The 26,516-nt window shown below is 37.6% G+C and overlaps 1 protein-coding gene across 12 annotated transcripts in view; it reads right to left on the bottom strand.

The window, feature by feature from the left end:
* Window positions 1-26,516, bottom strand: part of AOPEP (aminopeptidase O (putative)) — a 237,673-nt gene that overhangs the window by 94,240 nt on the left and 116,917 nt on the right. For 11 of the 12 annotated variants that reach the window (XR_008428554.1, XM_053931915.1, XM_053931914.1 and 8 more), the window contains 2 exons: window positions 23,482-23,544; window positions 22,774-22,857 (listed from right to left, as the gene is read on the bottom strand). The exons of the other annotated variant lie outside the window; for it this stretch is intronic. Coding sequence is in view for 10 of the 11 variants with exons in the window: in XM_053931915.1 (XP_053787890.1) it covers window positions 22,774-22,857; window positions 23,482-23,544 (147 nt within the window). In the remaining variant the exon portion in view is untranslated. The remainder of the gene's footprint in view (window positions 1-22,773; window positions 22,858-23,481; window positions 23,545-26,516) is intronic. 12 annotated transcript variants of the gene reach the window in all.

Below are 26,516 nucleotides of genomic sequence, written 5' to 3' on the forward strand. Positions count from 1 at the left end.
TCTTCATCAGCTGATGTTATACACAGGGTGTAAAATAAAACAACAAAGACCACCATGATTGCACAATTTCTTGGCCTGCAAAGCAATAAAGCATTCTGCACTTAGAATCTGCCAGCCCACATCACTATAGGCTTCTGTGATGAATGCAAAATGCAAGGATTGATTTAAAGCAGCCAATCTTCACATCTTATGTGCATATTACAAGGAAGAAGAAATATGAGGATGGAGAGGCAAAGAGAAAAAAAAAAGTAACATAGAGAACTAAAGAAAAGGGCAAGCAGAAACAAATAGAAGGACAGATCATGACTGCAAACCCGAAATCTTTGTTACATTTCCTGGGCCTATCAGATCCCCAGAGAATGAAAGGACTGGAGAAGAGACGTAACACCTCCTATCTGATGGTTCTTTCTCCCTTGTTCTAAAGAGTTTATTGGTTCATATCATGGAAGACCACAGTGAGGGATGGGGGAGCTAATCAAACAACTTATTTCTCCAAGTTCTGTACAGAAACATGAAAGAATGGCCTGTAAGCTCTGAAAATTCTGAAAGTTTACTAACATGGAAAATACCATGAAAAATTACCCATGGGGCAGGTAACAGAATGAGTTCAGCTTACTTAAATAGCCACTGATCTACTCATGCTGACAGCTGCAGCATCCATAATAGCCAGAGACAGGCCTCTTGAAGGTGAAAACCTTCAAAGTTATGATGCATGTAGACATATACCACCCATATGCATATATGTACCTTGCAGCAAAATACTTAGAGAAGAACAATGTTTTCTTCATTATCTATAAGATGCCAGAAAAAGGTGTGAATCAGCACCAGAAAAATCTTGGAACAGAGTTAATGCAATTACCAACCATGAGAATGAAAAATTTTCTGTCGTATAAGGCTGTGCACAAGGCCACTGTGCTTTCAGGTAGAACAAGAGATATCATCACAACTTGCTCTGCCCACATAGACAATGTAAGACTTCTACCCTGCTGCTATGATGGGATGTCAGTTGTTTTACCCAAAGGCCCTAAGAATATTGTCTTGACTGTGTCTCTTCTTTTCCATCATGTGTCAAGGTTCATGGCAGGGAGAGAAAGCCTCGTAAAATTTAATAAGATTGATTAACAGAAATTAATTAACAGAAACATTCCTGTCTGATCAGGCTTGTCCCAAAGAGGAAATTAAGTAAAATACACACTTGTCACAGTGGTTTTTAGCTATACATCAGCAAACTAGGTAAATCAAGAATAAATTGAAATATAAATGATTTCTGTTTACTTTTAGGCAAGTTTTAAAAAATCATTCTTCATTACCAAAGTATAATTTATCTTATCTAATGATGCTCATATTTGCACAGCATATTTGATTACTGCCAACTACTAGACTATGAGAGAAACAAGCTAGGATGAGTTTCCACCTGTATTTTAAATTGGTCTTTAAGGCAGTCTGAAAAAAGTACTTCTGTCTAGTTAATAGTATTATGCACGTGCACTCTGTGGGAGAGACCAAGCAGCATCTTTTGAAGTTGGCCTAGTCCAGCTTTGGAGACAGCAAGCATGACTACTAAAACAACTGGACAACCTGAGTGGAGTTCATCACTAGCTTTGTCTAAATGAATATAGCACAGTGAGTGTAAGTTAACTTTGAGGAAAATGAAAGATAAAACGAGTCTTTTTCAGAATGTTGAAAGAACAGCCTGCACACCTCTGAAATGACTTTCCTGAAGACTTTTATTCACAAATAAAAACTAGGAAATATATACTGGCAGATTTTGTATTCTTTTCAATCCCGTCACAAGATATTTCAACAGTTAGCGCTAGAGCTTAATTAATCTAAAAACCTCATCAGAATGTATTTACTACATTTGCATTTGTCCTATCATACACAGCTTTGCCTGATCACATTATGTTATCCTATTTGAAAGTGTGAAAAAGCAAGATACATCAGGAAGTCTTGTTCATGCCACACTGCAGTGAAACAAGAGCACCAAGTGGCTAACATCACAACAAGTACAAATGTATGTCCCCTTTATACAGCTGGGCATGCAGTAACTGCAGTGCAATACAAACCATGGTTATAACAGCAAGAATTTTGAATTATCTCCAATACTCCTCTTTGAAAGAAGTTTTTTATTTTTATGCTCATGTAAGTCATTCCTGAAAAAGTACTACAAAGTGCAGGAGAGAATGAAGAGATCTTCCAAGGCTGGAAGATAAAACCAGTTAATGTATAGCCAACCAGCCCAATCAGGAGCAGAGGTCTACAGATCATACACTGGAAATGGAGTGTGGAGCACACTGTTTATGTTGAGTCATTTGTAGAAAACCTAAGGGGAATTAGTTTGCCTAAAGGCATTCAAGTTCATTGGCATCAAAAGGAGAAACTGACTTACACATCCTGTTTCCTGCTTATGAGTTGCACCCAACATCCTACTTGTCCCTTTGACACTACTGTTGGAGAATGATACAAGGTCACACAAGCAATAGCTTTATTCCATCACAATGAAGCATCATGCAGCCAGACTGTGTTGTTCCCAGAAGCATAAGGATCTATGAAGTCCATGTTTCCCCTCAGTGTGGTTGATTGTCAACTCTGGAGTTTATTCAGAAACTTCTAGGATCTTTTTACAGAGATCCCCAGTGTCTGATAAATCACAAGCTCTATTTCAATGTCATGATTTACTGACTCTTCTTCCTCTATCTGGCTAGTGTTTAGTGGTTGTCTTTGACATCTGCCTTTCTCCCACACCTGATTAAAACAAGTGAGGTTACAAGAGAAAACATATGGGGGTAAATACGCATACCTTGAGATTAGCTTTATGTGAGCATATGTTATAGGAAACAAGACTAAAATAATCTTGATTATTTTAGGAGGTGAAAGACAGCATTCATAAAATCTCTGAGGAGCAACTACTAATACCACAATATCACAAGCCCTGCCACTGCAGTTAACAAAGGAATTTCCGGGAAGCTGATCAGCTTTCTTCCTCTTCTCTGAAATCAGATGGGAATGCCCTTGAAGCAAATATATCATTGTAGGAAATTATAACTAAGAAAAAGGGTAAAGGGTAAGAAATAATGCCATATAATTTAGATTGGTACTGACTTACATTGCCATTCAAAGCAACATAGTGGTAGAAGATTCAATTTTCATATCTAACCTCTTCTCTGGTAGCCATGCTAGAGAAGTGTGACATAGCCCAGGGCCTGGACTTTAGCAGAAAGGAGAAAAAAAACCTGTGTGGCACTAGGGTAACTTGTCAAGTCAACTGAAGTACAAACTACCAGCTATTCACATTTCTATGCCTTAGAGAATCTTAGGCTAAAGAATTCAGCCTAGCATGAAGATGGACTGCAACTCCAAGGGCTGTAAGATCATGCCTTGGCATCCTGTATTATGCATGCAATGCCATCCTTCCTGTAAAAGAGAGGAATAGACAATGTGGAAAATTATCTGGCAGTTAGTATTCAGCAGCTCAAAAAAAGAGAATTGGAATAAGTGACCCCTGAATAACAAAATTACTACACAATGAATGCAAATCTTTCTAACAATAAGTAAAAAAAAAGACAAAAAACCCCAAAAGCCTAGAAAACCCCTGTGAACAAAAACCCTAAGACCTATCCACTGGTAATATACAAATGAGATTTTACTAGGTCAAATAAAAAAATAATAAAAATATTAATATGTCAACATGCATTAACAGTTTTAGAGGAACTAAGTCTTTTTGGATTTCATTCTCTATAAACTGGGTGAAATATCCTGGCTAACAGTCAGTGGGGAAACATCAGTAAACAGAGGTATTTGTAGAGCGGATCTGTGAGGATATTCACACAACTCTTATATTCAGGTGTGGGAAGCCTCACAAGACTCTTACACAGAGCTGCCTACTTCACTGAGGGCTATCATCCAGTTAAGGATGCAGAAAACCCACAGTTTCCCTTCTCAAGCTCACACAGAGCTGCACTGTTTCATTTGCAAAAGGTGAAGTCCAGAGGAACCTCCAGGACACCCAGGAAAGTTCCTTCATTGTAAGGAACAACAGCCATGACAAGATAAACATGATGGCAGAAGAACTCTGAGTCACTTGGCTCAACAGTCAGCAGAGGAAAACTTGTTAAAAAACATCTTTACACCGAATTTTATTTTTGTGAAAGCAAAGTACTGAGTATATCTGTAAAGAACTATGAGAAGTAATACAAGTCACTAAGCATTCCTATTCCTCCAACCATGCTATGGTAATGTGGCTGGACAAACACACCCTCTGTTATTCTTCACTAATCTCTCCAAACTGATCTCTCTGAGATCACTAAATGAAGTGAAATTGCTGCACTGTGGAAAAAGATCCAGATACTGCTGGGTGCAGCCATTCTAGCTATACATACTGTGCAGTGTCTCAGGACAATTTACATTCCTTACACATAACTCACTCTAATTTGAAAGGCACAAACACTGAACCTGCAGTGAACTACTGGAGAGGCTCAGTGACTTCTTTTTATGCAGCTGAATTTCTCTAAAAAGTAAAATAATAGCTAATGTATCTGGGCATTAAATACTCTTTCAGTACCTTTTAAAACAGACAATTATTTGTCCTGCCACTGTAGTACAAACATTTACGTAGGTGAACAAGAACAATTACAAAACTATTGAGCTTCTCCATGAGCTTTTGTAGAGTTCTGTATTGCTTTATGCCAATACAGTAGCATTACATTCTTCAGGTTACATGAAGTTTATACCAGCTCAGATTTTCATTACAGCAAATATAGGCAATGGCATTTATTTTAAACTAGCATAGGTTCACTCCAAGTGTACAGTTAGCTTTTTGTTATATAGTGTGTTGCATTCTAGCTTCATTCTAGCTTATAAAACATGGAACCACTGGAGTTAAATACAGCATGGGACCAAAACCAAAAGGGTGACTAAAAAAAACAGGCTTCACTCAAAACATATAGTACTTCTCCATCACAGCTGACAGACATAGGTGTTTTACTCAGGTCCTCAAGTTTAAATTCCAAACTCAAAAGTAAACTTAAACAACAAAAAATAATTTAAAAGAACAGATCTGCTAACACTAATTCAGTGGCTTCATTCCCAGAACAATAATTGTGTGTATTCCACATTTGTAAAAATTTCTAGTAATTTCAGCTAAGTCTGAACTCTTCAATCCTTTGGTCTTTCACCCCACTGGACAAACTGCATACTATTGTGGACATGGGCATCACATTCCTGTGATGAACTTGCTTAAGGACTGAACCCTCTGAATAGCACATTGCTACAGAACTATGTTGCTTAGATTTGAAATTGTCCCAGTATTAAAATGTTTAACTGACCAATAAAAGGCAAAATATGGTTTGGACTAGAAAATCTGCTTTTACTCTTTTGGGAACTCTTTCACAGAAGCATGTAGCAGACTCTGCTTTGTGCACCTATGTGTAGAAACCTGGTATGCACAAAAATGAGAAGTGAAGATAGAGCTTCTGACTCAAAAAAACAGAATTTGTTGAATCTTGAAGAGATTACAGTTTATGGTTTTAATCACCCTCTTCTTCTTTTTATAAAGGTCATTATTTGGAAACAAAATAAGTATATCTACTGACGTTGAGCAGGAGTAATCCAAGCTGCCCATTAAAATACAGACAAGTTACTATCAATCCAAGAGAGATGAGTGCCTGCTAATTTCTTGTGAAAACTTACTGTCAAATAATGTGCATTGATGATTGATAATGCAGTATTTGTAACTTTTCACTGTTCTGTAGACACATGCATGGAAGATAAGAAAACTTCAGTTTTGTCATAGTTTGTGGCCAGAACATACGAAAGAGTACACTTTTCATTTTTTCTTAAGAGTCTCACCCTGGAGTCATGCAATTTATCAACCTGATCACTTCAGATCATATAAATTGGTAAGAGAGGGATTCAAAACCACACCTGATGCCAATTTTACATGCCAGCTCTAGTCTTTTAGCATTAGTTGCAGTGAAGAGCTTCAACATACTCCATGCTGGCATGATACTGGCAGACCATCCTTTGAAAAATTACAATGTCTTGTTCAAAGCAAAAGGGATCAGGCAAGAAGATCATGGCAGGCTGGCTCTTCTATAGCTTTGGAGTCAGCAAGGAGAAATGCAGACAATGCCTGTACCCCCAATATAGCCTCATGCACCTAAGGACCTGGCCTTCTACTCAATGATTAAATGTTCAAACCATCTGAGCTGTGGGATGCCTCCTCACACTCTTGAGAAAAGCCTGCCGCACCCCTAAAATACCTTTGCAGAAAAAGCAAGCAGGCTGTAAAAGTGAAGCTTTGCCCACACCCGGGCATATGAACTTCAACAGGCAGGGAGTCAGGACAGCTGGTGAGAACTTCAGGTGGGGAGGAAGAAAGCCTTTTGTGGGTGTCAAATACATTTGCTACAGACCAACCCACCTTTTCAAAATCAAATCCACATCCTCTCCTGTCACAGACCCAGATGTGTTTGGTCTTCCACAAGCCTAACTTTGCTGAGATATTGATGGGACAGAAAGATGATTCTTGAAGAGGACCAAGCAAAGACTTAACAGGAATTAATCACGCTTAACCAACATGGTCAAAAAAGCAGCACTGCCAAATTTCTTTTTAAAATCACCTCTTTCAAACTAAATAATAAATTATAATGAAACAAATTAAAAGTGTAGAGTTACATTTCTTAAAACACAGCACTTTTTGGTTTTGAGAGAAGGGGAGAAAGCCAAATCATAAGTAAACACAGGCTACATTCTGTGCCTTATTTAAGAACATAAATAAGTTCTCAAGAGAAAGCTTCCCCCAGTCTGAGAAGCCATCAAAACTTGGTAAGAGCTTTTTGTCAATCCCATTTCACTACTATAGATACATTTCTTTAAGGAAGGTACATTTCTTGTATCATATGGTCTTCCAACATTTTTGATTCACATACACATTTTGTCTTCTCAAACAATAGCTTCAGACTTGTATTTTTCCATTATAAACTGACACCAACCCAAAGCCTTCCCCATAACTATTCAGGGGCATGTAGGCACAAAAAAAATACTGTCCTCCTAAGCAGGCTGGGTGTGGTATTTGAGTGTTGTACATTCCTTCAGTTAATTGAACATTATATCTCTTTTCAAAAGTTCAGTAAACAAATGGCTTGGCAAAAAGGTATTGAGATATTTTAAACAAGTGTTCCTGGCTTATAACTTCTGTTTCAAATATGCCATTAATACATATGCTGATACACAATAGAATTTCTAGTGCTATAAGCAATCAATTTCCTTTAAAGGAAGAGGAAGAAAAATCAGAAAGTAGGGTACAACCAAAAACCTAAGAACTTAGAAGTGAGCCAAAATGATGATCTGTATGTACAGATTTAGTACACAAGACCAATATTCTTAGATACTTTTTACCTCTTATTTTTCTACATTCGCAGATTTTCCTTTCAAAACTTAGGGCAGTCTGCTTTTCAGTTGAAAGAGATGCAAATTTTGAGACCAACAGAAAGGAACACAATAGAGAAGGTTAATTTCAACTAAGTGAAGTTGGCACAGCTGACCACATTTCACAACAATATGAATGCAAATAATATATTTGCATATGGCAATAATGAGAGCCCCATGTAGTACAGCTCTCCAGAGCCAACTTGATTCTCTCTTAAGCCATCAACATGATAGGCAGGGATTGTGAACACAAAATATTCTTTGTGCTAAAATGTCAGCCAGTCTCATCCAGGCTTCAAACTGCAGGAATGTTCGCCTGCCTGTTGTGCTGAAGAAGATGTTTCCATAATAGTTCTACTGTAAATGGTCAAGGAGAAACGCACTCCGTGATGCACAGAATGCTCACTGTGTCCTTTTGCCTGGGCAGCACAGCCCATCTCCCATAACTATTGGTTTGTTAATCCATTTCGTACAAGTAGTTTAGGAACTTGGAATAAAGTCTCCATACTACTCACACCCTACTTCCTAATGTACTATCATAGAAAAAAAAACCAAAAAACAAAAAACACTGCTATTTAAAAGAAATTGAAAAGTTCCACTGGCTACAACAGGAGGCAAAACTAAAGCTTTACAGAAAGGATGTGTCAACTACAGAGCAGTAGTGGTGTATGTGCTGTTCCCTGGAGGTACTAATTTATTTCTTCACATTAGTCCTTAATGGCTAGCTCATTCCTTCCATGAGCTACCATGTTGGTGTGAGCACATTAAACAGGACTCTTATTCACAGTCACGAGGCTCCTCACTGCTCTTTGATGTCAGCACAGAAGGTCAGCTGCATAAATACCAGGCAGCCAAAGCTGCACTGTTATGACCAGACATCCTGTTTGTGTGAATTCTATTTTTAATATTTTTATTATGTTAATAATGGGAACTCCCAGTTTAACCAATTAGCTTTTTGTTATAATTTATCCTGCACTTAATCAAAACCCACTCTATCAGAGATTCAAGTATATACAGATTCTATTTTTTGCTGTCAGCTTTAAGCCATCTTTTCTCCCCACACTCCTTGCTCCTGCCTTTCAGGAGATTTTAAGATTTTTCAGGAGCAAAGACAGAGGTTTTTGTAAAGATTTCAAAAGACACTCTGTTACCTAATCTGAAAGCAGTGTAGTCAAAGAACATTTTAATATTTTGTAGAAATTTTCTTGAACTACCCAAGAGTCTGTAAAGGCTGGGATTGCTGTGCACCTTCAACACTAGTAGAGTGTTCCATCTGTGACACAGTGAAGATAACTACATGAGATTTGATTCATACTTGAGCTAAAATGAATCCATCACATTCTTAATGTAATTTACATTTTAGCATTTCCTACACATCCAAAAATGCTTCATCACATTAAAACATAGACACATAATGGTACAAAAAAAAAAAAAAAAAAAAAAGAAGCGTATCTGTAGTAACATGGAGTTGTTCCATTAAAAAGTGTATTTGCTTCCCATTGATACAACTGAAAATTACAGAACAAGCAGAGATTAACCTTTCATCATCTCCCTTTTTTTCACAGGCAAACCAGAAAAACACCTGAGCATAACAGAGGCTCACATCTGGTAAAACTCATTACAGTAATACAACCATAAACATTCCCTGACTAGAAGTGGATTTTCACTCTCATTATAGCCTTTTATTGCAAAGGGAGGGAGGATGTACGAGGTTGCTGAAACTCGAGTCTTCCCTAAAAAATAAAGAGGAAAATTTTAAGGAACCAATGTGGAAATGCAGACAGATGGGATATGATGCATGACAGGAAAGGAAAATAAAAGGATTGCATTTTAAGGTGGAGAGCCTGATTTCATGATGATGTCACTATCTTTCATTTCCCTCTAAGCACCCAGTGATGCTAATCCTGACATAAGCAAGTGATTAATCTAGCAGGAACCATGCAGAAAACTAAAGCATAGATAGATAATTGCCAGAATTTTTAACACTGTTTTCTCTAATCAAACATCAATCTAAATGTGTCAAAGACACAGTTATTTTCAAAGCATAGCACAATTTTGAATTGGGGAAAAAAATTGACATTTGAGGGGTCATTTCAATGTTTAATGGAGATTTCTGACTGGAATAGCATGGGACAATGTTTATGCCATGATTCTCATTCATGATATGACCCAAAATACTAGCAAAAATATTGGCAGCAGCCGGCCCCAAAGAATAACAGCAATATGAATATAACAACTTAAATATAAATAAGGCCATGGAAATGAATAGCAAGTACTTTTGGTCATTGTCACACCCCAGAAGACGTTTGCCAAAGTGTCTTAAAGTACTACAAAAACACAACTGAACAGAAAAACACCAAAACCAAACCCCAAAACATTGTCTGCTGAAACACTTGCAATAGTTGCCTGAAGTTTCAGGTGTTTAGGAAAAAAAATGGGAAGGCCTTTTCTGAGGTGAATTCCTCAAACAAGGGTAACTCGCACAAAAAAGTTTGAGGGAGGGGTGTTTTTTAATCTTAAACTTATAAAGCTGTCTTTTTATCTATGTCCCTTCAAGTCATGTAAGAGCCCTTTGTATCCTGGATATATTTTTTGACCAATTATTTGCATCCCTGTTGCCTGTTTTGCAAGCCACACGCTTCATAAAAACTTAACAAATAATGCTTGTGTTGTAACCATGCCTCATTTAATATGAAAGTCAGAATTTCAGTTCAAACCCTCAGGGAAACTCAGCTGGATTTACTGTAAATCTTTGCCAGTGCTTTGTAAAGAGTCCGCACAGCAAAACACCCACCCAATCCACTCTTAACTAAGCCAAAACGGCAATAAATTCAATAAACTGGTAAAAGAAAAGGCACATGCACTATAAGCTAGCTTCCAGAATAGGAAGGCCATCTTCAAATAGACATTCCCTTCATATATCTTTTAATTCCCATCCCCCAACTCCTAACATTGAAATCAAATGCAATATAAGTAGACAAATTCTCCTTACCTGTAACTTAGAGCAACCTTACTTCTGTATCCTGTTCTGAAGTGCTTTACAAGCTGCTAGTGGGGTTGTTTGTAAAACTCCCACAGAAACAGAACCCAAAGTGGAAAATGCAGGTGCTTGCTAGGGAGGTTGAACATAATCCAAAAACCTTGAGCTTTAAGTTTCCTTCTACAGTTACAGAATCACAGATTACTCTGACCTAGAAGGACCAAGGACCAAGTCCACAGGGTCCACAAGGACCAAATCCAGCTCCTGGCCTTGCACAGCACCATCCCCAAGGGTCACACCATGTGCCTGACAACACCGTCCGACTGCTTCTTGAACTCTGTCAGGCTGGTGCTGTGACCACTTCCCTGGAGTGGTCTGCTTCCTGGAGCCTGTTCCAGTGCCCAACCACCCTCTGGGTGAAGAACCTTTTTTCTAATACCCAACGTAAGCCTCCTTTCCCCCCTGACACAGCTTCAGGCCATTCCCTGGGGTCCCATCACTGATCACCACAGAGGAGAGACCAGTGCTTGACCCTCCCCTTCCCCTCATAAGGAAGTTGTAACTGCAGTGAGGTCTGTCCTCAGTCTCCTCTTCTCCAGGCTGAACAGACCAAGTGACCTCAGCTGCTCCTGGTATAGCAAAACCCCCGACACTAGGGGGTGAGGCCACCCCAGCTCAGAGCAGAGCAGGACAATCTCCCTTCTTGCCCAGATGGCAATGCTGTACCTGATGCAGCGCAGGGTAGCCTCCTGGCCAACCTATCCTTTCCTTTCTTCCTTTCCTATGCCTACCTAGATCTCCTTAGACAACATGTGAGTAGCAATGAGCATTGTGAAATCTCAAGGATATTATTTGTGTTGATAATAATTGGTCACTTCACATATTGTGACTCAGAAATTTATTAAAATTTTAAATATAATTAGAATCACAATAACGAAGGTGATGATTGATCTAACTTCTCATTTTCATGTTTTTCCTCTGTGTAATTAGTACTGAGCTATTCTGTTGGGAGGTTTATTTTCTATCTGTAAATGAGTAATCTAGAGCTCATGTTTCAGCATCCATAATCAGATTTTTATACATTTTAACAGACACTCACAATGATTTTGGCCAAGTAAAATTCACTAGTCCTCAAAAGTAACTTTTCCATAGCAGATTTTCTAATTTACAAGGGATTTTTATTCATGAAAAGACATTTCTATAACACTTTATGCATTTGGCTTATTCTAAGTTTTGATGGTAATGGAAACATTCAGATCAAGATGACTCGAGATAAGCTGAAAAGCCCTGGCTTTTCACTGATGATTTAGACACAATCACATCGTATTGCACCACAGATATAGGTAGGATAGTGAAAAGCTTATGTGTAGACCAAAGAACATGATTCCCTCAGTTGAAACCATCAGTCTTGCTCTAACACCAGCAATGACAAACAAAAACTCCATGAACGCTCACATTTACCAAACAGAGTATGTTTCACAAACACTAACTTACTGTCACAAGTAACAAACCACTTAGATAATATTTTTAGCTTACAAAGATGCAGAACTTGAAACCGCCTACCCTTTTTACATAGCACAGCGGATTTGTGTGGCAGAAGAAAGAATAGTAATATTTTGTAATTCAGCAGCCTATGCATGGTTAAGACAACATCTCTGTACAAGTTTCACAGATTTTAGTGCTGTAAATGGAATGAGGAGCAGTGGTAGGTGCTAGAGACACACAGTGATGCATTCAATTTCTTCTTATTTTAAAAAGAGGGAGACATCAACTAAAACAGCAGCAGCTCCATGATGGAGATGTAAAGATGCACTGGGAGCAATAACTCACTTTTCAGATGAATGTGTAAAGAGAAAACAAGCAGGACATAAGCTAAGAAGGAAACCAGAATTACTAACTCCTAACTGTTCAGAGATCTTTCTGTCACAGCAAATGTAATGTCATAAAGATAACACAATTATCGTGTTAGGAAGTGATCTTTTACACACATGCAAACTAGACAGCAATAAAACAAAACACTTTGTAATTTAGGCACACTATGAGAAGAATCATGGATACATTGGGTAGTTCTTTCTCCTATACCCAAGCAGTTAACGTATGAAAAACCAGTATAAGTTGAAGCTTCTGAGCACTCGATTTAAAACAACAGGGAAAAAAAAAAAAAAAGGCAGCTAAAAAAACCCCAACACAGGCATCAAAATGCAATAAAAAATTTCAAACACATGGCACTATTAAAGAGTAAATAGTACTGCTTTCAGGCCGAGCCAAGGGATTACTGTTACATAGGGAAATCAAGGCTGACTTTTAAAAACATCAAAAATAATTCTAAGAATGCTTCCCATCTCTATGCTCTGGACAAGAGAAAACAAATGAAGAAACTTAGCATCTACATGCCATCTAGGTCATTGGTATTGCATAACCTTCCTTTCAAAAATATTTCAAACAAATTCATGGGATATTCACATGCTTTAACTGATTAAAAACAAGTGCAAGATATGAAATACCCTCTGGAAGTACAAAACAGGATTTTTTCAGAAAAAGTCCCTGTCTTCCTGATGAAGCAAAAGAGAATCTGATAGTCTAACCAGATATTTTCTATTAAACATAATTAATTAAATATTTACTCACATGCCACTTTATACCAGAAGGCTAGATAGCTACACAAGACATTCACACAAGACACTTAACTCTGCATTTCTGTCTCATTTAAGTTGTGAAGCAACACACATCACTAGAATAAATACACCTCTGTAGCAAAGGGCTCTGTATGCTATTTTCTTTATCACAGGTTCCAACTATGTACTACCTCCAAGTTAATAAAGCAGGAGCAGACTTGCCATCATACCTCTTTCTACGCTCTGAAGACAACACACGGGAACATTTCTGACTTCCGGCTTCCGGAATCTTGCCTTCCAACACCTTATCACACTATGCCTGAAAGTTTTACAATCAAAAATTTCTGCACTGCAAAAGCTCATGAGTTAGCAAGCTTTTATTAATTATTTAATTCTCCCTTTGCATTGAAGGTTACAGGCTGCACACCCACATTCAAACAGTCAAAGACAAAATGGTAAACAGTTGTCCATTTAATTATTATTATTTAAAACAGACTCAAAGCCAACACCTGTACTGATAATCTAAAATCACTATAGATGAAATTCATTACTGGAAAGTATGTTCTGTTACAATATAAATATAAATATCCTCCCATGCTCAAGATCATCTTTTCAATTACACTGCTATATGCACTGGGCTTTCATAGTACTGGGGAAGTGAAGTCACAGCCCTGGCTATGACTGATCTGTTCTTATCTATGCTGCAGGTTAAAATATCACCAACCTGTATGCATTTTGGTGCAGAGAGGACTAACTGCTTAATGGAAGAATGCATGGCTCAGTTCTTAGCTGTAATATAGACAGCCTTCAACTTAAGGTTTGTGTTGGGCCACAAAACTTGACTTCATTTCCTTGCCATGCCTAACTTTCTTAGGTATCTGCAGACAAACTATCTATTATCTCCATGCTTTGGATTATGATCTGTAAAATCAAGTTATTTCAGTTTTGAAGAACAGAATCTTAAGAGATATGATGTGTTTTCGAGGTATTTCACACAATGATAATGAGGTCTTTACATAAAAAGTACTGGGTACTTGTTTAGTGGAAGACATTTTGTAAACACTGAATTGCATAAAAACTATCTTCACACTACTAGGTAGTATCTTATGAGGTATCTTAAATTTCTTAGTTTCTTTTACAGCAACTCTACTGTAAAATTATAGTAGAGACAAGCATTTTGTTGTCAGGTACATCTTCTCTACTGATAAATAAGCATAGGTGTTTTTAAAATATGAGCAAATTTTTAATTGCTTGAAAAGTATTATGGATGTTATAAAATAAGGGTAGGTATTAAAATAAAAGTATGGTATATTAATTATATTGACCATCAAGTCCTTTCACATATTCCCATCTATAAAACCAGGTAACCTGAAATCACTCTCCCTGGCTTCCCAATCCCTTCATGCAATCACTTGTCCTCAATATGAACACATGTATTGCTTGTGTTCCACAACAGAAAAAATTCACCTTTATTTACTTCCTTCTGAAAGCATTTGAAAACCTAACAGGTTTACTCAGGGTGAAATTGCTGTCAAAAATAGGCCATATTTTCAAGCCACAATGAAGGTAAATTTGTGTGATAAACCAAGAATTCCATCTTGCATGAACTGGCATACACTCAGAAGGGAACCTACTTTTGCTTTAACAAGCAAAATAGGAGAGAGGAAACTGCAGGACCTGAAAGGAAACTGAGCTTTCAACAAATGGATTCTACAGTTATTGTCCCTCAAACATTATCTGTCCTCTCCCAAAGGTGTTATCTATGCTGTAAGATTTAGATATACAGATAAATTGATATATTTTAAAATATTGACAAATATCCCCCAGTAAAAAACTCTCTGGGCAATTTGAAGAAATCAAATCTCCTGTTCGATGAGGAAGTAAGCCTTGAGGATGAATGACTAAGGCCTGGTTCAGCAAAGTATTTTACATATTAATAGCTTCACCATGTTTGTCAGAAGTACAGCCAAAACACAGAGTAATCAAGTTAAACAAAAACAAGACAACTATAGTTACTGCATAACTGGCACTACATGCCATTTTTTTCTTTGAAATAAACAGGATCTTGAGCATGGAAACATTTAATATTCTCTAGCTGTACTTAATTTTCTTTTGAAATATGGATGAGAGAACATGAGGCCCCCATCAGTATTCCATACTAAGTCCTAAGACTCTTTTTTACTCAGGTATTTCTGTTATGAGTGAAGAAGGAAACCAACTTTAAGACAAATTCTTTACATGGTGTCCAGCACATTTAGAGCATGCAGCCTGAAGAGTACGCAGAATATAGTTCATAAACCCAAAACATTACTTTTTTTAAGAAGCAAAAGTAATGAAATCCAACTTCAACAAGGAATTTGTGTCTCATGCCCAAACCATCTCATAGACTGAAAGTGGCAACAAAAATGGTTCCTGTGGTTGGGACAGTCATATCATCTTCCTCCTTACACATCTGTTAGGAATACCAAAAATGATGAAGCTCACACATCTGCATTGCTTTTCACACATCTGCATTGCTTTTCTCTGGGCTTTCCCCGCAGCATCTCTTAAAGGAACATGGTTGATATAGAGCTCTAACAACTTAAATTGGAAATACCCAGTGGATGCCGATATTTAAGGCAGAAAAGGAAAAAGATATCTAGATTGCCTAAGCTTCCTTTTCAGGAAGCAATTTTTCCAGATAAAAATAAAAGCTTTCCTTGAAAAATCATTATGAGCTTCAGCACATAATGAGGACAAAAAAGAAATATCTTGTAGTTAATTAAGCAAATTGTCACTGGCAATAATTTTTAAATCAAAACTATGGAAATTTAAGTGTATATATATACACACACATATACATACACACAGTAATGTTAAGTAGTCTAGTTTCAAATGTTGGTATAGGTTTCACAAAAACTGCATGTGAATCATCTGATGAGATGAGTTAGACAATTGTGATCAGTCACTTGGTTTGTGTCCACATGAAAAGTAGCACAAGAAAATATATGCAGCACAGACCAAATGAGTACAGTAAAATTTACATACCTTTAAGAATTTAATCCTGTCCATTTAATTAAAGCAACAAAGTATGCAAAGAATTGCTTTCAATTGTGAGCTACCTTCCTGCTCCAAAAGAGCTTCTTAGGGGACTGCAGAGGAAGGAAAGAATGACAGTATCCTAAGTTGTACCCATGACTAGTTTTATACTGTGGCCATGAAAATCAGGTTGAGAACTACCTTTTTAACAGGTTACGCAAAGGGCCCAGCCTTTCCCTTCTGTGCTCGTACATTTCTTTAAAAACAATGTCTGCACTTACTGACTACTACACATGTGCTTTTACTATATAGCATGTGAACATAAACCAAACTGAAAATAGACATACAATGAGGACAATAGCTAAAACCAGTCATCAAAAAATAGCTAAGCCTATTTCTGACAATGTGTAATAAATATAAGACTGAAATAAAACACGTGTAAAACTGAAATAAAGCACACATTTGAGCCAGCAGACCAATAAGTCTCCTTAGGAGTCATTATAGTCAATCACATCAAGAAGAACCTGGGGACATTTAAATCAAGTATATTATTCAGGTGGCATGCACAAGTGTATATTCTCAGCTAATAAAAAATCCACAGGAAAAATCTGTAGGAGAAGACTTATGGAGTGTTTGAATGCAGTCCACCACTTTTTTCCAAATGTGGTTTGCTGCTCCAGTTGCAAATGCCCTGAAAGGGACAGCCTTCTTTCTGCTCCCAGAACTCACTACATCATCACTCAGAATTCACTGTGTAAACACTGGTGGGGGCATACACTTGAGAAGTATTAAAAACTATCAAATGCTTTTTGGTTTTTTTCTATTTGGGAAAGAATAAAACTGTTCTCATATTTTCCATTTCCTGTCTTATTAAAAACAAAACTTCTTTTTATTAAGTTAAGGTATGAATGATCATGTTTCAACCACCACAAAATAGGGCTTTATAATGAGAAACAACAGCAGACTGAAAAAGTTAGCAGCAGCAGTCAATCCCAGTAATGTAGCTCTAGATAACATCATATGGTAACATACACAAACACGACCTTCTTAAAATGCCTCCAGTGAGACTGATAGGCAAACATTGCTCCATCACAAATGTGTAACTAATTCTTCCTACAAATCAAAAGCAATAAACCCCTCTACTAAAACTGTCTTTTTCTGTCTTTCTGGACAAACCTTGAGTTTTACAACACAGTGGCCTTAATCTACCATTGCACAGGATGGCTGCTTGCTTGGACAACTATAATTAACAGTAAATATCTGCAAACTTTAAACTATTTCAACACATAGCCAGGCTGGCCTGAGGTCTCCTAATTTAGAGATGGTCATCTCAGAGTCAGAAAGGGGGCAGAAGCATTAGCATATGCATGGTGTTAAGTTGCTTAATTGATCTAAAATTGTAGCCTAATGAGAACATTCACTCTTAGACAATATATATCTGGGAGGCTCCATATGAAAAGCAATTCCTTGCTAAGAGAGATGGGTGCTGTCGTAAAGAAAACTATGATTCTGGCATATCACTACTGGAAATAAAATAGAGCAGATAATGTGGTAAGAATTGCACCATTAAAAAAATTACTTTCACTCTTTTTTTTTTTTTTTTTACACACAGTATTTTCTTGTTCTGTTAAATGTTTCTTAGGTGAATTCTGAAGAAGCACTATCCTAAAAAAACATAGTTCTTTAGAAAAGCACAATTAAAAAGTTTCCAAACAATTCACAAATACAAATATTCTTTTAGGGATGGAGAATTAAATACTAAAATTGCTTCGTTCCAATGGCCTGAAATTATATTCTTATGTACTCATAAAAAAAAGTTTTTAAATGACAGTATCTATTTCCCAGACAGCTTAACAACATTTAATGCAAATCAGATCTTGTACATGAGCTGGGAAAAAATTTCTGTTCTAATTTCTGACTGAGAAAGGAATTAAATGTTTTCTGTAATCAGTGAATGCCAGTTTACCGGGTTCCTAGAAATTTCTGTAAAATTAATAGATTTTGGTACAGCAAATAACACAACTGAAGCATCTCTGAATAACAATTTAGGATTTTTCACCATGTTTCTCTTAGCTGTTAAGCAGTGCACAAGCTCATCAGACTATTTCAGATTTGATCCTTGCTTTGATCCTTAGTTTGGTAGATTAAAATAAAAATAATCATTTTGATAAACAAAAAATATATGCCAATTAAAGATATAATGTAATTTTTATACATTGTATGTTAATAGTCATTGCCTGAATTAGCAGAAGCACACCATCCTGAATAAATTTTCTAGTTAACTAAGAGCTCTTTTATACCACATGGTATTTTTTATCAGTATTTCTTATGAGACTCTGAAATATTTTCTACTTGCAGTATAACAAGAAAACTCATTTTAGAGAATTAGAAGATTTGTTTCTTGTGTTTCACTTCTGGTGGTGAATTCATTATTAAAGGACAAAGACAGCATTTAGCATTAGTCATCTATATCACAAGTGGCTTGGGTTTTTTATTTTTTATTAGAAACTTAAAAGCAATATCAACAAAGTCATTTATGCTCAGGTTGTTAAGAGAGCTTAAATATTGAGAACTGTAATTCTCTGGAGTGACACAAAGGAACAATAGCAACAACCAATAGGAAAAAAAGTCGAAGTCACATTGCTAGTAAAACTAGCTGACAAACTTTAAACACAGGAAAACAGTATTTCTGAGAAAGTTGCAGAAATTATTCTAGGAAAGTTGAATCACTCCCCAAAGTCCTAGTATACAATCAAACTAAAACTGAAACAGTCAAATGCAATTTTGATCATATGCAGGAAACATGTTCCTTATGTAGTATGAATATATATACATGTTTATTTCAATGTTTTTCCTAAATCCTGTGTATCCTTGTTATCTCATCTGATGTTACTTTTTATACTACTGAAATATACTTAAATCAGCTTTCATGTTTTGACATTGAATGTCATGTCATGTAAAAGTGAATTTGTCTTCTAATGAAAAGATGTTTTGCCCCAGTAGATACAGATTGCACGCCACAATTCCACTAGTCTGACTGGAAGATCATTTTCTTCTGCCTGATACAGACAGGACAATGGAATATTTTTTTCAAGCAGACACAGTCAACTATTAAAACAAACATCATAATCACAACACCATTTAACAGATCCATCATACTCTTCATTATAAAACATTGCTTATTTTAACCAAGTAATTCTTATCAACTCTGTTACACCTTCTCTAAATTTCACACACGAACAGCATTCTGTATTGATACACATACTGACTGCTATATGTGCTGACCAGATAAATGACAACATGAAGAGACAGCATAATATTAAATGAGGAGTAAAAAATGTACAAGAATAGAAAGAAGGACAAAAGTAGAAATGCAAAGGGTGAATGTGTTTTAGTTTGTGTATGTGTACACATATTGTAAGAAGAGTAGCTACAGAGAACTACAAGCAGAAAACACAGTGAGCAAAAGGTAACTTTTTTTTGTATTTTTGACTTGTTTTTCCATTTTTTCAAACAGATAGAGAGACTGAAAATAAATAGAAAGGGGTGAACAGTACCGAAGGTGACCAAATGAGTCAAAAGAAGACAGGAAAATACACCAGGCGTGAAAAAGAAGTAGGAACGAAAAAATTGGCATAAAAGGTGTTAAGAAAATACCACCTTTTTCAGTTTCAGAGATAGAACAGCAAAAAGGTTAGCATTTAAAAAAAGCTTAAAAACAAACAAACAAACAAAAAGACTGAATAAAGAAGAAGAGCAGAAGTATGAGAACCCTCAGCTATTCAGCTAGAAGTCTTTCTCACTCATTGATTCTGTTCCACTGCTGTAATCCACCATGTGGATCCACAGTGGAAAGCAACACCATACTTTTCTACACAAGCTTCACCACTGGTTCATCTTGAGCACAGTTAACACTACAGTCACGTAGTTTTATCCAGCAGATGGTATCCAAATGTTTTTTAAACATGTATAAACATCAGCTCCTACAAATTTAACTGTTTAGAAGGCAACTTCTTCAAGAAGCAATTCCTTGGCAGTTGTCAGCAACCTTTCCTTTGCCATTCTGTTTCACTTATTCCATACAGTTATCTTTCTGTCCTAGATTTTGTACTTGGATACAGTTGCTTTGATTTGGTGGTGACTCAGTATAGCAAAGTCATCCACCGTGTATTAGAAATTAGACTTCCTATCACAAAAAATTAAAATAAGAGAGGAAAATTGGACAGCATAGGCACATGAAACCTTAGAGGAAAATCTGACAGCACAGGCAGATGGAAGTTTAGAAGCTACATATAAAAAGTTAGTGCTTGTTTTGAAAGTTTAGAAACCACATTTAATAAGATGGTGCTTGTTTTCAAAGGATAAGCAAGATCAAAGTAAAGCTCAGTTTTCAAGGTGTAGCAAAATACATCAGTATCCTTATTTAAATTACAGTTGTAATATGAGCTGCTATCAGCTCTCTGACTTCTCTGTTTATTATTGCTTGCCTTCTCACCTCCCTCTTCCCAGTCAACATCTTTATTTCTATTTCTCTGCTATCTTCAAGTTTTCCATTACACGATTTTCTCTTTCTTGTTGTCTTGTTTATCTCTGAAGATACTTTAACTTCTGTATAATGTAATTTCTTCTATAAGTGGACACAGCTAAGGATCAGGAATTCTCATAGAAGAGAGGTTAGCACAACCTACACTGAATAGTAATTGCACTGGTAAGTCAGGGTTGGAAACCTAGTGCAACCAGCTCTGAAACCAAATAATAAAGCTCGGCTAGCACCAGGGAGGTCACTCACTCTTTTTTCTCCTCTGTTCTCTTACCTGTAACTATTGAAAAAGTCACCATTGCAATGGTGAGACATCTAGACAACATAAAGAATTCCAAACTCAGTGAAAAGTCAGTGGTTTACTATCAAATATAAGATTATTGTTACCCCTCTTCCTTCCCATATGGTTAAGTACCTTGCAAATGCAATGCATTAGATCCCCATGAATTATTGATACTTAGAGATATTAGAAGACAATGGTTATGCTTCCCTTCAATTTTAACTCATATGTCTACTCACAGACCTTGCTCTAGAATTACTGTTTCAAAAAACAATGAGTATATCTTATGTTTACACATCAGGTTTTGCATTTCTGTCACTGCAAGGTACGTGCTGAAGGTCTCTCTCACAAACTGTGGAACACTTGGAGAACAACATCCTCAACAGAAAAGGAGTTTTATCAGCAGAAAGGGATTTTGCACTAATGAAGCTTTCTCCTATAGAAAGAGATTAGGATTGGTATAACAGCATAAGGCACTTTTAAACCTACTGTTCAGGCATAACAGAGGATCTATCATTCTCTTTTAAATGTACCATTTAAAAACTGCTTCAATATGTATGCATATTGGTTTGTACTATTGTTATTTGTACCATCAATGCATTTTGCTCACAAATTGCCAAGGCAATACAATTTTTATCTTAAAAAAATCTTCATCTTAGCATAAAACGATTGTAAATACAAATGCTACACATACACACAAATACACATTGACATAGAGATATATAAACAGAAATGGAATTACCTGGTGAAACAGTTTATGCTATCTCTATTTAGATCACACCATTCTAAAGCACAGCATCACAGAACATCTTTCCTAAATTACGTATTCCAGTTACAAAATAAAAGTTGTGAATTAAAGGATGCTATTTGGCAGTTTTTAGCTAATCATGGAGGTGGTAAATCATCCACCCACAACAGTGCACTTTGTGGACATTTGTCATATACTTGCAATGCCCATACTAAGGCAACATATCCCAGGAGCTGGCAGTCATGCTATCAGGAGGAATTTGGCTACAGAAACCATAATGATTCATTATGTATTTTAGAAGCACTGCCGAAACAGCAAATCAACACACTACTATTTTAGACCTTTAAAGGTTACAAGAGCTTTAAAATACAATCATAAATTTGTTTTCAAAATCAAAACAAGCAAAAAAAAAAATCACGGTTCTAATAATGCATTTGGAAGTGCATCTTTATTCACCTTTTTTTCCCTCAAGGGACAGAAAACAGCTATTTAGTATCAGCTAACTACTTACCTCTCTACATTATAATTTAAATTGTCAACTCAACCTTCTTGAACAGGTCTTTCACAATAGATTAACTAAAATTCACCGATTTAAAACCAGTTTAAATTTGGTTGTATTCAGGTTTTAAAATCCTCTGTAGTAATTTTTAAAATAACCATCACATTTTAATTAACTGAAATCTATACTACAAATGGATGATTTTCAAACTCACCCTCTGAATGAAGAGTCAACAACATAGTCCAAATATTTTGTTTCAACATGCACATCACATCTATTGTTGTCCCAAAATCTACCATGAAAATTGTCTCTCACCTACAAGTATCTGAAAATAGTGCTTCAGATCCTATCAAAAGCCCTTAAGGGCTGTACTTCTTTGCACCCTTGAAAGCACCCTTCTCTTTCTTCCTTAGAATGTTCCAGTTAAATACAAATAGATGAAAATTCTGTCTACTGAACACAGACATCTAAAAAGGTTATTAATTTCTAGCCATTGTAACTTCATAGTAACTCTGAAACTTTATCTTGTAACATCTATTTACTATCATCTTGTTGGAGAAGACACTAAGTAACATCTCTACTAATCTTAAGAAGGCAAAATCAGGAAGCTATTTGGATCTTCTGCCCTTTGTCCCATTACACAAACTGACATCATGATTGCTTACCTGCTGGAAAACTACTTCATCCTGCTTCATTTTCTTTTTGCTGCTTTTTCTCATCCTCTGGTTTGTCTGAATCCATTTTGTGACCTGGAGTTCAAAATCAGGGTACTTTTTTAGGTAGAAGATGCAACTTGATTGTAGTTATTCAGCATTCGATATCTATAAAGATACTCAAGACAACTTTTTTCATTGCATCACTGCAAAGGAAAAAGTACTTTTCCTCTCCGAAGAGATGTGGTCTGAGGTAATCTGGTTATTACCGGTACATGATCAAAGTGTGAGGTGATGTTCTCCATCTTAGAGCTTTTGGTTTAAGGGGCTTTGCACAAAGAACATTTTGATGTCAGACCAGGTTGCCAAATGGGAAGTTATCATTGCAATGTGAAAAACTGCTGGGGAAAAACTCTGTGCTTTATCCCTTACACCTTCTATGTCAAGTAAGAGATTTATTTCCAGCCACCCACTTGAACATTGTTCCAAACTACCAACGCCAAATTTGGATGACATGGTTATTATTTAATAAAGTAGTAACATTTGGTAGGGGTTTTTTCCCCCATACTAATATTTTTATTCTTAATACGAAAGCAATTCTTTTCTAAAGCAAAAGCGTGGCAGGGTGGGGATGGTGTGTAAGGTAGAAAACTCCAGAAGCAGATCTGCAAGGGGAAGAAGCGGGTGGGACATAACAGCTGTGAAAGGTTTCCTCCTCACCTCGCTGCTCACTTGCTGGACGAGCTGACACTCCTTCCACGTCTCTCCCTCCTCCAGCAGGGGCTACACGGGGGAGAAAGCGCACGGTGAGGCGGGATCGCCCGCGGAGGATCCGCGATGCGCTCCGCTCCCCGGAGCCCCGAGGCAGCAGGCGCAGGGGAAAGCGAGGTCCGACTGCCGCCGGCCCCCGGAGCCGCGCCCGCTCCTTTCCGCCTCGTCCCGTTCCGTCCCAGGCCACGCCGCTGTTCCTGGGCTCGGCAGCGGCACACCGCAACCCTCGGTAGGAAATGAAACACCTCCGCAGGGTCCCCCGCCCCCGCGCCCCGACCCCCGGAGCCCCGCGGAGAGGAGGAGCCTGCCTTAAAGACGTCAGGGCCCGCCGGCTCCGGGGCGGCGCGGCCAGGGCACCGCGCCTCAGACAACCCCAGCGGGGCGGCCGCGGGCCCCGCTCAGCTCGGCCTGGCCCGGCCCGGCTTGGCTCGGCTCGGCCTGGCCCGGTTTGGCTCGGCTCGGCCCGGCTCGCCCCGCCCCGCCCCGCAGGTGCGGAGCGCGGTCCAGCCCGGCCCAGCCCGGCCCGGCCACTGGCGGCGCTGCTGCCAAGCCGCGCTCCCTCCGACAGCGTCGCCGACGGACGGCTATTCACAACCTCCACATCCATGCTCGTCACGGTTTGCAGGCTAATTATTAGCGATACGCGCTCTCTTCGAGACCCTTACTTTGGAAGCCACTTTCCTATGAACCCTCCTGTAAACATGCTCTGTCACAGGCCTTTATGGACAGAGGAATGTTCTAGTGGGTATAGTTCAAGAAGGCATCATCACCATTAACAGCTTCAACCTTGGCCTTGGTACTTGCTCTTGCCTCTAGAATCCAACTAAACTACCTTGGAGGGTCTGAAATGCACATTAAAAGCAAGAGCCAAAGCAGCTTTGTAGGTATACTGCACCACAGCAAGCCCTTTATTAAGGCCTCAGCTTTATTTATACAACAAGATGCCGTGAGGAGGTAATTAAATTTAGGGATAGGACTTCAGAGGAGTCCCTCAGAGAAGGCTATTCAAACGCCAGCATGTTGGGAGATACTTATGTCAACCGTGCAAAATCCAAATATTATTAATTCCTAAGTGAGAATTTTATCAAGGGCTTTTGTGTTTATATTTAAAAAACAAGAGGCAGTAAAGAATAGGACGCATCATACTTGTTATAGTTAAAATTATATTACTAAAGTATTGTCAGTATTTTAAAAATTATTCATACTCTTTTGAAAATTATTTATACTCTTATACTATATATTGCTATAATCTCTGAAAGCTTCAAAAGGAAATCTGTGCTCTAGCAAAAAATAGGGCAATTAAAGCATGTGTGTAAGCAAACCCTCAATATATAGAATTAGATGTACTTTGTAAACAGATTTAAGTAAATAAAGGCAGATCCAATAAGTGAGTATTAAATCCTGAGAGTATCCCTTTATCACTTGAAAAAAACATCTCTCCTAGCCTTTTTGTTTTACTACCACAACATCCTTCTTTCAAGATCAAAAGCTTTAGATCAAAGCCAAGATCAAACTCAATGCTTTCAATAGAAGCAACTTCATTATGAAGCATTAAACAAAGAAGAACTTTTTAACAGAGATATCACAATAGAAAATCTTACTGTCATTTTTTATTTCACACTTACAATAGGTCTACTTGAAACAAGTATAAAAAACATGTTTTTATTTTGTAAAGCCACAACAGATTTTTCTACTAAATGGTAATTCTGAAAGTACCTACAAATTGACTCTTGAACTGAGTGTATTTAAATGAAGAAAGAAGAACTGAACATAGTTCAAAGGCAGTGAACAAAAAATTATGTTAATGGCAAACACAAATTAATGCAACTGCTTAAATAGTGTTTCCTTGGATTAGTTAACAGATTAGACTGTGCATTCCCACAGAAGTAGTTATAGGAAACACTGGACCATAGAAACAATGAAACATATTTATACTTTAAGTCCTTTAAAGAATTGCACTTCCTTTCTAGTCAAATGTTTCGAGAAAACTAGGGGGAGAAAAGGTTACGAGAGACATTGATTTTCAGTCCTGCAGATCCTGAGGATGATTTGGGATGAAAATCCACAAACACACAAACATGCTGTGTGTTCAAACTCAGAGAAGGGTCCTGTTTTCTTGTTAGTAGTTGCACAGAAGTAAAGGAAACTAAAGAGGAATTGTTACTGACTTTTTATGGTAATGTACCTTGTGGAGCCAACATCTGGGCTTCCCTGGTGCTGATTGCTGTGCACATCCTAACTTGAACACTCACCTACAAGATGATACCACTGCAGTGTAAGGTAAGAGCCAATTTACCCATACAGATAGCCTGCAGAAAACAAAAAGCAGTGGCAGAAGTAGGGTGGGCCTAAAAAGCGGTGGTCACAGCACACTGGCAGTGTCTCTTATCAGTCAATTCTTATCTCTGCTTATTGATGTGTGAGTAAGATTTAGCTCATAACCAGAGCAGGAACTTTTGCTGGGAGGGGGCGAGGGCATGGAAGAGGAAGAGGAGGAAGAGGAAAAGAAAAGGGGAGCCATGAAAGAAGAAGGACCAAGGCAAAGAAAAGGAGGTGAAGAAAGATGTTTTAAGAACATTTTGTCTCCTACTGTAGCCCTCCATACTTGAAAAGCTTACTTACACCAGATAAAAGGGCGATGTCACACCCAATTTGAAATGGGAATGACTGCACTACCCTCCATCAACAGTCCTATTTGCTGTCCGCATCACACTGGCTATCATACTTGAATCCCTTCACGATAGAAATTTAGAGATTACTCTGTCCTGCATGTCCTTCTTGGGAAGAGTGTCCTTCAGAGACTGCTAATGGATCTGTACTATACAATAGATATGATGGGGAGCAAGCAGTTACACATGTCAAAACATGTTAGGATCCCTCCTTCTTGCACCAGCAGGATTAAATAGAACTGAATTTTGAAAATCTGGGGGAGGACGTAGTACTTTCTATGAATTGGGTGAATGCAGAACAAATATCCTGGACTT

The sequence above is a fragment of the Vidua chalybeata genome, chromosome Z, assembly GCF_026979565.1.
Source record: "Vidua chalybeata isolate OUT-0048 chromosome Z, bVidCha1 merged haplotype, whole genome shotgun sequence".
Classification (NCBI taxonomy): domain Eukaryota; kingdom Metazoa; phylum Chordata; class Aves; order Passeriformes; family Viduidae; genus Vidua; species Vidua chalybeata.